At 43.8% G+C, this 13741-nt stretch overlaps 1 protein-coding gene across 1 annotated transcript; it reads right to left on the bottom strand.

Annotated features, from left to right (window-relative positions):
• Nucleotides 1-1308: 1308 nt before the first annotated feature.
• Nucleotides 1309-2619, bottom strand: LOC134405031 (uncharacterized protein F54H12.2-like). Its single transcript, XM_063136090.1, has one exon. It carries the CDS (start codon nt 2617-2619, stop codon nt 1309-1311), a length of 1311 nt encoding a protein of 436 aa, XP_062992160.1.
• Nucleotides 2620-13741: the final 11122 nt, after the last annotated feature.

Genomic DNA, 13741 nt, shown 5'->3' on the forward strand with positions numbered 1-13741 from the left:
CATCAGATCTGCTACAATCTATGCCTTAGATACTGAGATGCAGGGGGTCCTTCAAAGATCTGACTTAACAGAATATGAGAAGGCTAAACGCTACGATGCTCTGCTTCAAAAATATCTAACGCACGTAAGACAAAAAGAGGCAGAGAAAGAAAAACTAAGCCTGTTTCTGACACAACACCAGCAGACCTCTGAAGAAGAACCAGTGGCTGTAAATACTGACACGATGTTTCAAGAAGTCTTGGACAGCATCCCGGCCAGATCTAAGAACAACGCCAGATTGCTATTAAACAAAATGAAGCAAAACAAAAGTGTTTCTTCATGGGATGACAAAGGAACCTTTGTGTACAAAGGGGTTGCTGTAACCGGTTCCAATATGCTGGATTTGATCAGAGGGGTTACCCAAAATCATCCACTGCCACCCAGGCGCGTCCCTAAAGGTTGGGATGTTTTTCTGCAATCCATGGCTGAGCTAAATGTTCCAACGTCTGTAGTAGGCAATTCTGCCAACAGAGAAGTTTTAGAACACCTAAAAAGCTCCCCAGGAGCTGTACCCTCATCTATTCGGTCGCCGGCAACTCTTCACAAGGCTTCTAAAAAGAAAAGACAATCTAGTCCTCATACCTGGCTCAAGTTATAACACCGTAATGTTTTTGAAGATGTAAAAATAAATGTTTTAATATGTTAAAACCTATTTACTGTCTGTGTCTGTTTAATGGCTAAGAATAATCACACAAGTAAAAATCTTTTAAACTCAATTTTTATTAGAAAACATAGCTATGAAAAGCAGAACAGGACATACAGCCTTGGGTGGTCTGAAATACGCTTGAACCACGGCCGCGTACATTTTTCTTGTTTTTAATAAATTGTAAAACCATTTGGTCATTCCCTTGTAAATCGTAAGAATACAGTTCTTGGATCTGTTTAAATGTTAGTCCCTTGCATCGTTGCTGTAAGAAGAAGACACAATGATGGCCACAAACAACTGAATCTGGAGCCTGTATTTGTCGGGGCTGAAATGCGATCTCGCGTGCATTTTTGGTTAAAAATTTCATGATGGTTTCAGGAAACAGCGGATGGTCTGGCGGGTGTCCGTAGGAATCAAAAAATTCTCCATTCTTGTCTTCTGTCAAGTAGATGGCTAGCCAATGCTCTCCTGGGAGTTTGTGAGGGTGGGTGTTAACCACCAAACACACAGGACGCTGCTGTAACTGTCGTCTGGGTAGCATGTCACTGGGAAACACCCCATAGAAAGCCGCGCTGGTGTAGTGGTTTGAAGATAGGACACGAGTTAACTGTACACTGTCCATGTTACATATAGTCAAACAGGACATTTCTTCTATGGTTTATCTCTATCACATTGTCAAAAACACCATACACGATCATGGTGATTGTGTCAGCCAGGGCTCTACCAAAGCGAAATTCGGCCCTCAGGTTTCCAGTTTTAATCAAAGAATAGTGGTCTCCGCCTTCTTGGTCGGGTGTCAGATCAAATGCAAAAAGGGTGTAACCTCTAGCATAGTCCTCGCGGTCAATTAAAAGAGCCCTATCTTTCATTTGTTTGCCAGCGGCCTGTACGAGACTCATGTATTCTCTAACACAGTGCCCCTCTTCGAAGGAGGGCTGGAACGGTTTCGTGGGGATCTGTTCTCCATCCAGGTAAAGGGCAGCAAAATTTGTATAAAAATGTTGAAAATTAAATGGGTTTTTATGATAATCGCCGCTGTAAGAATCATTATCCACCATGCCTATAATTACCTGTTTAGGTAATTGCCCCAAAAACAGGTTTTCCTGGTTGGCGACACGACTTCCCCTTGGAATGCTAAACACTTTCATGCTCACACGATCCACAGGATATTTGGCATTAGCTGTCAACAGGGCTTCTGCATGACCCAAACGAACACCAGGTGCAACTCTCACTTTTTTAACAAAAAGCGAGGCTGACAAAATTTGTAGTTTGTAAGGGGTGTTTGCAACGTCTGACATTAAGCAGAATGCATCTTTGCTGCGGGTAAGTTTAATTTTCACATCAACCCCATTTAACAACAGCTTTTCCTGAAAAAACAGGTCGGCGTGGAGGTGTCCCAACAGGTCTATTTTCCGGCTTTGAGCAGTCAGATTTGCTCTTCTAATAAACCCGGTATTGTTGCCATCCAGATCCGCAGATTCAAGTTCCCCCGGTATATCTTTGTAAAAGAGCCCAGCAGAGAATTGTGTTGCTAGGGTATCCGCGCTGTAGTTCAACACAGCTTCAAAATAACCTCTATACGGATATGAATTATTGCTTTGGCTTATTAAACGATCACCAAGTGTCACATCCAGCTGACTAAAGAGGGAGGCTATTGGATAATTCACCAGGCCTACCTCTGCAGCTGCAGCAAGGTTGGTTCCGTCAGGATTGACAATTTTGCAACACACATAGAGCAAGGTGTTATTTAAGTCCATGTAATCTTCACCATTTCCAGCTATGAAGAAATCCAGGGGTGCCGTGTCTGTAAGGGCTGACAAGGGTGGTACCTCAATAAACAAACTTCTCTCAATACTGGTCTGTGTGGGGCCAATGCTGAATAGATCAAGTTCAGATTTAGTGCATTCTTCAGAGCCGCAGTGGATAAAAGCCATGGCGATGTCTTAAAATATATCTCTTTTAGCTGAACTAGACCGCCGCCTCTTTGATGCAGTTTGTCGTTTCTGGTGTTTCCTTCCACGCTGCGCTTTCCTTTTAATGGGTTGGGGCGGACCAACCAAGCTCACCTGTGAGGCTTTTCTTTTTAGAGACCGCCTCCTTTTAATGTACATCAACCCTGTCCCATCTTGTGGAGGTGGGGTGTTCATTCTGTTCAAAACCTCTTGTGTAACATGGCCTACCACATCTTTAGCAATATTACGAGCAGCGGTTTTTGCGTGGGGTTTAATGATATCTAGGCCTCTTCTCAAAAGGGGGATTGCTTTTCGGAATAGGCTCCTGAAAATCCCGCCAAGTCCTGCGCCATACATAACCGGAGAACCATGGTATCCAGGCAGGGCATATCCAGCCTGTGCCTTATAATAATTCCTATAAACGGCTGGATCCCCATAGCTTTTCAAAATAGGCATTTTTAAAAGACAAAAGCTCTCCGGGGGCGAAAGTGCAGCTTCACCGTCACCTTACCAAAACGAAATGGTACGTTTTTGTTCTGATCGTTCTTTATTTCAATGGTGATAGTGTCAATGTGATCCCGGCATACAGGCAGGTAGTGTGGTTTGTCATAACCAAGGGTTACACATTCATTGTTCTTTCCACGCACGGGTATGCAACGCAATAACGGTACATAATAGTCTCCTACTATCTGGTGCTCCACAATGTCTGTGTACACGTATAAGGTGTTAAAACCCCGGGTAATGTCTGCATAAAAAGGGAATTCTTTGACAGCCACGTCAGGATTCAGTCCTAATATTTGGGCCAACTCTGCATCACATTGAAAGGTAAATTTTCCTGCAGGCTGTAGACTAACCTTTCTAGACACAGCGTCGTACTGTAGGGTCACTTTATGACCACCATGTATAAGTTTGTTCATCTTTTCAATCACCTCCGGGATGTCAGCATAATAACCATTGCACAGAACTAAACGATACATACGTTCCTTGTCAGAAATTTCAAATCGTCCAAAGGTAGTTAGAGTCTCCCAGCTGTGTGGATACTGTATTTCAACTAACCCCACTTCCCACGATCCTGGAAGATCCAGAGCTCTTGCTAATTGTATAGTGTATGCCGAACTCTTGTTGTTTGGAAAAGCTGAAGCACAGGCATTGCTGGGCAAGGTAACGTAAAACCCATGATCACCCATACTTCTTCTCTACACTTCTATACAGGTTCACGAAGATCAGAAGCGTTCACCCAACTGTTGAACTTGCTAGGCCAACCTAACCATTTAACTAGGTGACACTTACTTCTGCCCCTTCCTTTTGTTGCTAAGATTTCTTCAATCCTGTATGTCCTATCTGCCTTGGCATTCACTTTCTGTAATTCTTCAGGATAGAAGGTTCCCACCACCGCATCTCCTTCATAATCTTTTAACAGGTATACAGGTCTCTTTGCTTTTTCGATGACTTCATCCACTATAAATAACTCTGTGGTAAAATTCTGTTCATACCCCTTAGCAAAGACTCCCTTGCATTTAGAAATCCGGACGTGATCCCCTTTTTTTAACAAAGGGGTCTCTGCTTTTCTGTTAACATTGTCTCCATAGACAGTTTTCCAAACTGCAAGTGAGTTAGCCTGATTAACATCCACAGGTCGCGCCCTGATGGTTCTGTGAAAGCTGTGGTTATAACTTTTTAGGAGGCGTGGCAACACATTGATGTAGTTGAAGGTATTATTCGCTGTAAAATACCTCCACATTTTTGTTTTGAAAGTTCTATTAAACCGCTCCACCACGGCCGCTTTGACATCATTATTGGTGACAAAGTGGTGAACACCATGTTCTTTTAACACCTTGCTTACTGAATGATTTAGAAACTCTTTCCCTCTGTCTGTTTGCAGTTTGCCTGGCTTTCTGTCATCTTGACTGAAAAGGTCATTAAAGGCCCTGGACACTTCTTTACCGGTCTTAGTTTTTAAAGCCACAGCCCAAGCATATTTAGACAAAATGTCAATCACTGTTAAAATGTACTTGTAGCCCCTGTTGTATTTAGAAAACTGTCGCATATCCACTAAGTCAGCCTGCCACTGTGCATCCACACCAGACACGATCGTTTTGTTTCTTTTAAAATGGACTCTGCCAGGCCTATGCAGCGTGTAAGCATCCTGGTCTGAAAGCCATGAGATAACCTGTTTTTTAGTCAGCTTTTCACACTGCTTTTTGGCCTCTTGAAATAGAGGAGCCACACCTCCAAAGCTCCCCACCTCTCCAGGTGTATAATATATACTCTTTAGAATTTCTTCATGCTCTGCCATGTTGCTTGTTCAGTAAGATATGGACACACACGTAAAAAGCACAATTTTTTATTGCCAACAGTAAATCTTATCACTCAGGAAAGGGGCAAACGCATGAAACACAGGAAATGTTTACATTCCGGGAACTCTCGATTTGCAGATTCTTAAAATTGTCAGTCAGCGTATCAACCTGTGAAAAAGCGAAAACCATTAATTAATTGGTACCTCTTCTGGGCAATTACCAACACACAAGACATTAAGAAATATCTTACCGGGAGGCTACTCCTGTTCAGCTTTTCCCGGTCCTCTTCTTTCAGTGATCGGTAAGGTGTCCAGGACAAGTTTGGGTAGGCCCTCTCCATTTTCTCAATAGGTCGATTAGACAGTTTCCTAAGTACACCCCCATCCACATCCTCGACGATGTTGGTGAACCCCTCAGGGCTCTCTGAAGTATCCATAGCCTCTGTTTCAGGACCTTGTTTGGTATAATCCATTTGGCCGTCATCCCATGATGCAGTTTCAAGAAAAGAAACCTCTCCTGAAGGGTGTCCAGCTAATGGTAAGCTCTCAGTTACCGGTATCATCTGGTCAGTATTCATATTTCTAGGCTGAAGATTCAAGGGTGCCAGTGGATAAGAAAATCCAGAAGGTCCAACGGATAAGGGTATAGTCATTGTTGCAGCAGAACTATTATTGATAATATTCTGAGACCATGGTGTAATGTTTCTGTCTGCTGGTGGATATGAGAAAGAACGAACAATTCCCTTCTGTCTGGGTTGAATTTTCAAGGGTGCCGGTGGGAAAGAAAACCCCCCAGGTCCTGGCGTGCTCTCAGTTGCGGCATAACTATTTTTTATAACATTCTGAGAATCTGGTGTAAGTTTCATGCCAACCTGAGGATAGGATGAAGATCGCATTATGCCCATCTTTCTGGGGTTAGGCCGCATCGGGGTGCTGGGGGTTTCCATGTTGTCTCCTGCTTAAAATCAGCAACTGTTCCCGACGGGTTGAAAGTCTGAAAAGCACTGCACACCCTGGTGAATCCTTTAGGGGTTCTGAAAACTCTTCCTATTGGTTGCGGGGCAGGCCATGTGATATTCCTTAGCCAACCGCTGAGAGGCTGTGGGGAGACATGCCTGGACATGTTCCACCGGTCGCCTGCAAAAAGCATCATTTCCGGTCGCCGCAGAAAAAACGTCACTTCCGGCCACGTGGCCTTTCTTTTGACAGGTAGTGCCAGCATTTCTGGGCACATGGTGTTTTGTTATGACAGCTGATGACGTCAGTTCCGGTCATGTGCTGTTTTGTTTTGACAGCTAGTGTCGTCAGTTCCGGTCACGTGCTGTTTGTATTGACAGCTGGTGACGTCACTTCCGGCCACGTGCTGCTTGTTTTGACAGCTAGTGACGTCACTTCCGGTCACGTGGTGTTTGTTTTGGTCACGTGACCAAAACAAAGCCACATGGCTCATTTGCATAAATTTGACAGGAAGTAGGGCCATATACTACTCATGTTGTTGGAAAAAATATGCACACACATTTATGTGAAAAGAAAACCTGATTGCAACCTGATAATGAGATGAGAAAGAATGCACTTCAAGGTGGAATTTGATGAGCTCAAGTTTTGCTTCTACCTGCATTCCTAAATGTAATACTTGCTTAAAAGGACAGATTTTATTAGAGAACTGTAAGTTAAATTAACAGCACAGACCCTCATCATAAATCTGCCTTTTAAAATAACTTCTCCAAGATGAAACAACAACAGACAGAATAACAGCAAGACATAGGCCCTTAGCTAAGTACTGATGAAATGGAAAAGTACCACCTAGTGGTGGGGGTGTTGCTTAAATAAAATTACAATTGTTAAATTCACAGAAGCATGACCGGTGGAACAGAGTTATTTCCAGTGGAGCAGAGATAAGTCAGGCTATACAGGATGCCCAGGACTGTCAGAATCTTGGACTGATCTATGCAGGCCAGAACTTACTCAAGAAGATCTGTTGTCTCAGCAACATGTAGAGGCCTTCTGAGGCTTTATAATGGCTGGATGATCTTGCCTATCTGAGGAGCAATGTGTTTCTTAAAGGGTTATTGACTAATTCTGCAGCCCATGGTTTTTATGGCTTAGGGACTACATTGGGAGGGTGCCCTCTGATTTTGAGGAGTCTGGTAAAGTCACATCCTCTGACCTGGAAGCTCCTGGAGTAGCAGATAATGGATGATTACCTCTCCACTTCTGAGTCCTCCTCTGAGCCACAAGAGAATCAAAGCAAGACAACATTACAGAATCATGGGTACTAGGTTGCTATGTGAGGCATGGCACAGTGCACATAGGGAGACTGCACAAAAGATGCATCCCCATGAGCATTACCTCTCAGAGGTTTTATAAAACATAAATAGAATTTAGTCATTGCCAAAAATGAGCCATCTATAATAAATTCTTATCTCATTGGATAAGTAACAAAAAAAGCAAATCCATTCTAACATGTAGATTGAACCTGAACAGCTATCCTATAGTTATGGAAATTATTCCAAAATGGTTCAATAGCAAAGGCCTTTTCCTAATTAAGTGATTAGCCAATCAGAGCGATCAATTTATGCTAATAGCAAGGCTAATCGTAAATCCCCTGCTGGGATTTAAATCTATGGCTGCAAGCTCAGAAGCATCTGTTGTAATGATTAAACCATTTGCTCTGTATGTATCTCATAGAAGCCCATTAGCTAAACCAATGCTAAGTTAACTAAGCTAACCTTTTCTCTTCAGGCAATAAGTACAGCAACAAAAAATTAGCTAAATTATTGACAACTTCTATAGATTTATTGATTTGGTATGTTGACCTTTGAACTGGGGAACCGAGCCATAGAGAAAACTAATCAGGGTCATGTGGGACAGCAGATTCTCCTTAATTTAAACTTGAACCATGTTGTTCTTGAAAATCACAATGGAATAATAATAATAATAATAATAATAATAATAATGATTTTCAATGGGGAGCGGTATATAAATAATTTACAATATTTATATACCACTCCCCATTGAAAATTTCAGAGCATGTACAAGATAAAATAAAATAAAAACAGAATAAAACACTTTAAAATAGATTGTAAAAGAAGCAAAATGTACAGTGAACCACGGCTGGTAATTAAGGAAAGGCTTCCTGGAATAGTGATGTTTTCAGGAGGTGCCAAAAGGAATACAAAGTTGGTGCCTGCCTGACCTCCAGAGGCAGGGAATTCCGTACTTATGGAAATCACTTCAATATTCTCGGGGGTTCAACCATATGATGGTCAATGAGGTGTGGAGTTGTAACTTATAAGAATGGAGGCACACACTTTATATGGAAAAGACAACATTTAGGTTCACTAAAGGTTGTAGGTGAAAGGTCATACTCATAAGGAGAAACCACTAAACATAACTTGCTCTTCAATGCAGAATTACCTCTTCGAGTTGGGAAGCTTTTCACTTTGGGTCATACGACTGATGCTGAATGGGCATCTTCCCAAGTTCAGATATGACGGGAGATCATTACTATATCCCCCCTCCAATAATAATAATAATAATAATAATAATAATAATAATAATAATCCTGCATCCTCTGTCCTCCTCCCTCAAGCAAAAGGGCCAATGCTCACAGGCAGCGATGTGCAGCAAGCCAACGCCCTTCATGGTGCTTCCTTTGCCCCTGCTGCTGCTGCTCAGTCAGCAGCCAGAAAGTGAAAGAGGCTGAGCTTTGGTGGGGCAGGCCTTTAAAGGAACTGCCCCACCCACAACTCACGCTGCCCACATTCCAGCTGGGTGGGAAGCAGGCTTCTTCCTGGATTGTGGAGTTCCGAATGATTTTAACTTGGTTTACATCCAGAATTCCCAGCCCCCAACATGTTTTATGGAACACTGTGAGGTTCTCTGTGCACCAGCCTGGGGCTCCGGCTTCAGTGCCCGTACCCTGGTGCCACTTGGCCAGGTGTCACAGCTGTGACACTTGGGCCTTGTGCGCTGGCTGTGTTTTTCTCAGGAGCTGGGTGCAGCTCTGGTCCCCATGGCCTTGTGGCTGGCTCAGTGGGTGGCTGCCCAGGGGCTGCCTCAATATGGCATCTCCTTCTCTTGGAGGCCTGTGCCGCCCCAGCACATCGGGGTGTGGTTGTTGTTGTGGCAGCAGCTGGTTTCCTCATTCTGACTGGTTGAGTCTGCTGGCTGCCTTTCCCATTTGCTCCTGGGGTGTGGGGCATGGCTCTCTTTTTGGCACCCATGCAGCTGACCCAGCTGATCACTGGGCAGCTGCACTGCAGCTATCACCATGCAAACCTATGGGCTTCATCCAGCATCTGGTGCAGGTCAACCAGGCTTTGTTACTTGGTTCTTCCCCAGTGGTGGCCTGGCTCAGTGCCCCTTCTTCGCTGGCCTGCCTGGTTGGCAAGCCTCAATGGGGTGTCTCAGTTACTGAGTGTCTGTGTTTCAGTTCCTGGGTTGCTGGTTTTGGTGGCCTCTACCACCTTCTCACCAAGGGCTGTGCTGCTGCTTCTCTGTCAAGTCCCATGAGGGGAGGGGAGTTGTGTTGCAGCTCTGCCTTTGACTTGGCCCAGCCGAGGGAGGCCTGTGAGCACCAACTTGGTGGGGTTATTTTCCTTTTCCTGATTGGTGGGTATGCTCAGTGCAGTGGTTGCCACTCAGTTTTCTGGGACCATGCTTTTGCTTTTGGCTGTGCCACATTTTGGACAGTCTTCCTGGTATCAACAAGATGTTCGTATGACTTCTTTGCCTTCCTCCTCCTTATTCAGGATGAGAGGGACTATTTTGGCCTGTGCACCCCTTATCCGGGCAAAATGCCTTTTATTTCCCTCAGCTTGTGAAAGGGAGGGCATATTTCTATCTTTAAAGGTCTAGCAACTGGCCTAATAGTCTCTAGGCAAGGTCAGATATCATTTTTAGCTGCTACTTTGCTGAAGCTAAGCAGGTCTGAGTCTGGTCAGTACCTGGGAATTCCTCCTGGCTACCTTAAGTCCCATGGTGGAAGAAAGGTGGGATCTAAAGATAATAAATAAATGTATTTATATTAAATGTGTTGCTAAGGTAAGGTTGTAGCCTACTGGCAAGGCAGCTGCTTTGCATGCAGAAGGTCCCAAGTTGATCCCTTTTATTTAGGATCATGACAAAGTTAAAGATGTAAAGGCCAGGCATGTTTAAGTCGATTTCCATACCCCCCCTTGCACATCCTAGAGTGTCCCCAATGGGTATGGCCCCTAAGAAGGCTTAATCCTTGGTGGGTGATAGCATAGGGCTGGGCCTTTATCAGGCCTTTATATAATGCCACGAAGAGGACAAGCCAGCCTCATCTCTGCATACACATTCAGTAGAAATTAGAGCACACTGAGTCCAGGAGGGGTTTGAATACAAGGTATCAATTTGGAGGCAGAATGGATTACTGGAGGCTGAGATCCAAATACACTCAGGTGCCTCCAGCTCCCATGGCTCAAGATTTATATTTTGTGAATGTCATCGTGCCTGGTGGTGGTCTCAGCCTGGTATAGATGCCGGGATATGTCAAGATTTGACATTCCTGGAGTTCTTTCCCATTGCTGCAGCGATCAGGCTGTGGACCAAGTTCTTATCAGCCTCGGTCCATTTTAGCCTGACAACCAGCCGCTGTTCATGTCATTTAAGAACCCTCAGGAATTGGAATGGTCAGGGCCATGAGTCCTAGTTGTCTTCAGTTGATATGACTTTTGCCTGCCAAGTTCCTGGGCTGGATAATGGAGTCAGAGACACCTTGTTGCACAACCAGATGTCCAGGTTCCAGGATTTGGCCCATAACAAGTTCTTATGCCCAACATGCTTTGCAATCTGGGAGAGGCAATAGATGGAAGCCATGTGGCCCCTAGAACGCAGGCATTCTACCTATGAGCAGGTAGGGAATTCAACATTTACTGAGCTGGGAGAGAAGCTTCGAGCCTTGTGGCCCATCCAAGGTGACTAATGACTGGAGTTCTGAGTATTATTAAACCTCAGGGGCTATCCACATGAGTCTTTTGAAGTAAGCTGGATGGTCCATCCTTTGCTGCCATGATGAAAGAGGGTTTGTTGGCAGCTCAGCAGTTTCTCATGTTCAAAGGATACTGGAAGAGCAGGCAAGACCATCTGATATTGCTAGTAGGGTCTTTCACTTTTTCTGATGCTCAGTTCTTCACAGTTAGAGCGGTCCTGTACCTCCATGGTCCAATACTGACCAGAGGGGCCAAAGTGCCAGGGTAATGCCAGCTGTGGGCTCTGGTGAAGGTATATACTGATTAGCAGTGTTCACCCTACTTCACCCTCCATGGGAAGGAACTCAGGTTTCTGTTTTAAATACAGGAAGGGGCTGCCCCTTACACAGTAAGCCCTGTCAGTCATTGGGTGTATGGAATTATTCAATTTGGAGGCACCCATTCAGAACTGGGCCACCACTGCTGCAGCAGGGCTGAGAGATGTGAAGATCTGGGCCATCAAGAGATGGCAGATTGTAAACATACATTCTGAAATGAAGATGGGGGTGATTTCTGTTTAATTCATTGGTAATTGTGTTCCTTTGACAGATTGGCAGAGGAGACCAGAGCCATGGGCGTCCTAATCTGCAGACATGATGTGGCATCTGGGTCAGCTGTAGAGCAACTCAAGCAACTGTTGGCATGCTGTTGGGGCTCAGTCAGTTAGCTTCCATCCAGTGGGGTGATACGTGAGGATGCTATGCTGGCATCTCCTCCTAAATGGTCCAGTCTGATGGTTCTTGCCCCGCCGCAGGTGTTGTGCCCACCTGGGGGGGGGGGAATGATGGGGTTCATGAAGCAGAAGGCCCCAACTTTACAGGCAAGGGCAGACATGCTCCCTCTATGCTAGAAGTGTGAGGGTGGGGAAGCCCGTAGTTTAAATCAGGCAATGACAAAAGTCAATAGGTAAATTCAGCTGTCAGTCAGCAGGGCTGGGTAATTCCCCTCCCAGCTATTCTACCATCCAGAGGTAGATAGGGCAGATGGGATTCACCTGTCTGATGCAGGGATTTCATCCAAGCAGGTGGGTGTAAGGGTGCCGAAGCTGAGGCTTGGCTCCCTCCAGTGGTGGGGTGTGCAGGTCCTAATATTTGCACGGTATTAGGATAGGGACAGTGAGCACTCTGGCACCTTTTGGTGATTGGCATATCCAGAGGACCTGCTCTTTGGGGGCTGTGTGGCTCTCATGTCAGGATATGATTTGCCTTTGGGTAGTTCCCTGGCTCACCTATTCAGAGCTGTGCAGCACCAGTCAGGGGTGACACACGGTGGTCTCCCCACACTAACAAAGCATCACTTAAGAGAGGAGCTGAGTTTACCTGACTCCTGGCTTTGGGGAGTGGCTCGCCCATTATAGCAGGCTTCTTGCCTGATCAAAGGATCTAATAGATTCCCACATTTTCACATGCAGATCCAGGGAGGGGTGAAGTTCCCTTATTTAAATAAAGAGGCCCTGGTTTATCCCAACCTCTGGTGTCTGTGACTTTATTTCAAACTTTCTTCTCCACTCACAAATTTGGAGGAGGAGAATTTCAGAAGGATCCCAAAATCACTTTGAACATATTAACCAGAGAGTTTCAGCTATAGAAATGTAATAAATACGTAAATAAATAAAGCATATAGAGTGATGCCCATGGTTACCGAATGTCCCCAATCCAGTGGTACGGTTGTGATATAGGCTCCCATCAAAATGATTTAACCCAGAACATTTTTTTAACTTTGGTATGAGATGTGTCCAAGCAATATGAAACCTTAAGAAATACCAAGAAAGCAACTGCCCTATAAAATCAAGCTCAGAGGCCAGAGATAACTTGTCAAAGAAGGCTTTTTGTTTTCTGAGAAAGTGGTAAAAATGGAGTGATTGTAATTTATCTGTTTTCCACCCACTTGTTTTGACCTTGCTGTGTTGACAGTTTGGAAAGCTCAGTTAAACAGCTAGGATGTGTTAGACTTAGAAGCAGAAATGGATGCTAAAGGACCACAAGAGCTGGTTGCTTTGGAATGCAGAAACTAATATACAGCATTTAAATACTACAATTACTTTTAAAGTTTCTTCCAGGAATCTTAACATTGCTCCATATTGTCTAGCAATTCCACAATAAGAGAATTTGGGCTGGTTCTTGTGTTGTCTGATGAATCTTGGTTACTGTATCCGGGATCCATCTGGGTATTAATAAATAGCAGATATACTTAACATGATACTGTTAGGTATCATGTTAAGTACTGTTATACTTAACAGAACTCTAAATATAGGCCTGCAGCAGGATTTCCCCTTGTCAAAAGAAAGATTCAGATGGGAAACTCTGGAGTCTGAGTGTTTTTTTACTAACAGAGGGGTGCAGAAGCTCTTTCAGCTAAGGATGTATCGGAATTCCATTTGGGAGGAGGGTGAAATCATGATGGAATTTACTGGTTTGTCCTGGCAGCTTTTGTTCTGTTCTCTCTACACCCCAGCCTGAATCTGTAGTGAATCAATACAATTGTGTGGATTTTAGATTTTTAAAAATGTTGGTGGCAATTTGTATTAATGTGATCATTTTTTTCCTGGGTCCTGTGATTTGTGTAAATGAGATTTTAATGCATTTAATTATTATTTTTAATTATTTAATTTTAATGCATTTTTAATTATTATTTTTCAAGTTGTTAAATTTGTGGAAATGGGATCATGTTTTTTATTATTATTATTATTATTATTATTATTATTATTATTATTATTATGGTCTTTAAAGTTGCACAAATGGGATTGTGGCTTTATGTGGGGGGGGGTTAAATTTGCGCAAATGGGATAGTATTTTTCTTTTTTTTTAAAAAA

Source organism: Elgaria multicarinata, chromosome 10, assembly GCF_023053635.1.
Source record: "Elgaria multicarinata webbii isolate HBS135686 ecotype San Diego chromosome 10, rElgMul1.1.pri, whole genome shotgun sequence".
NCBI lineage: Eukaryota > Metazoa > Chordata > Lepidosauria > Squamata > Anguidae > Elgaria > Elgaria multicarinata.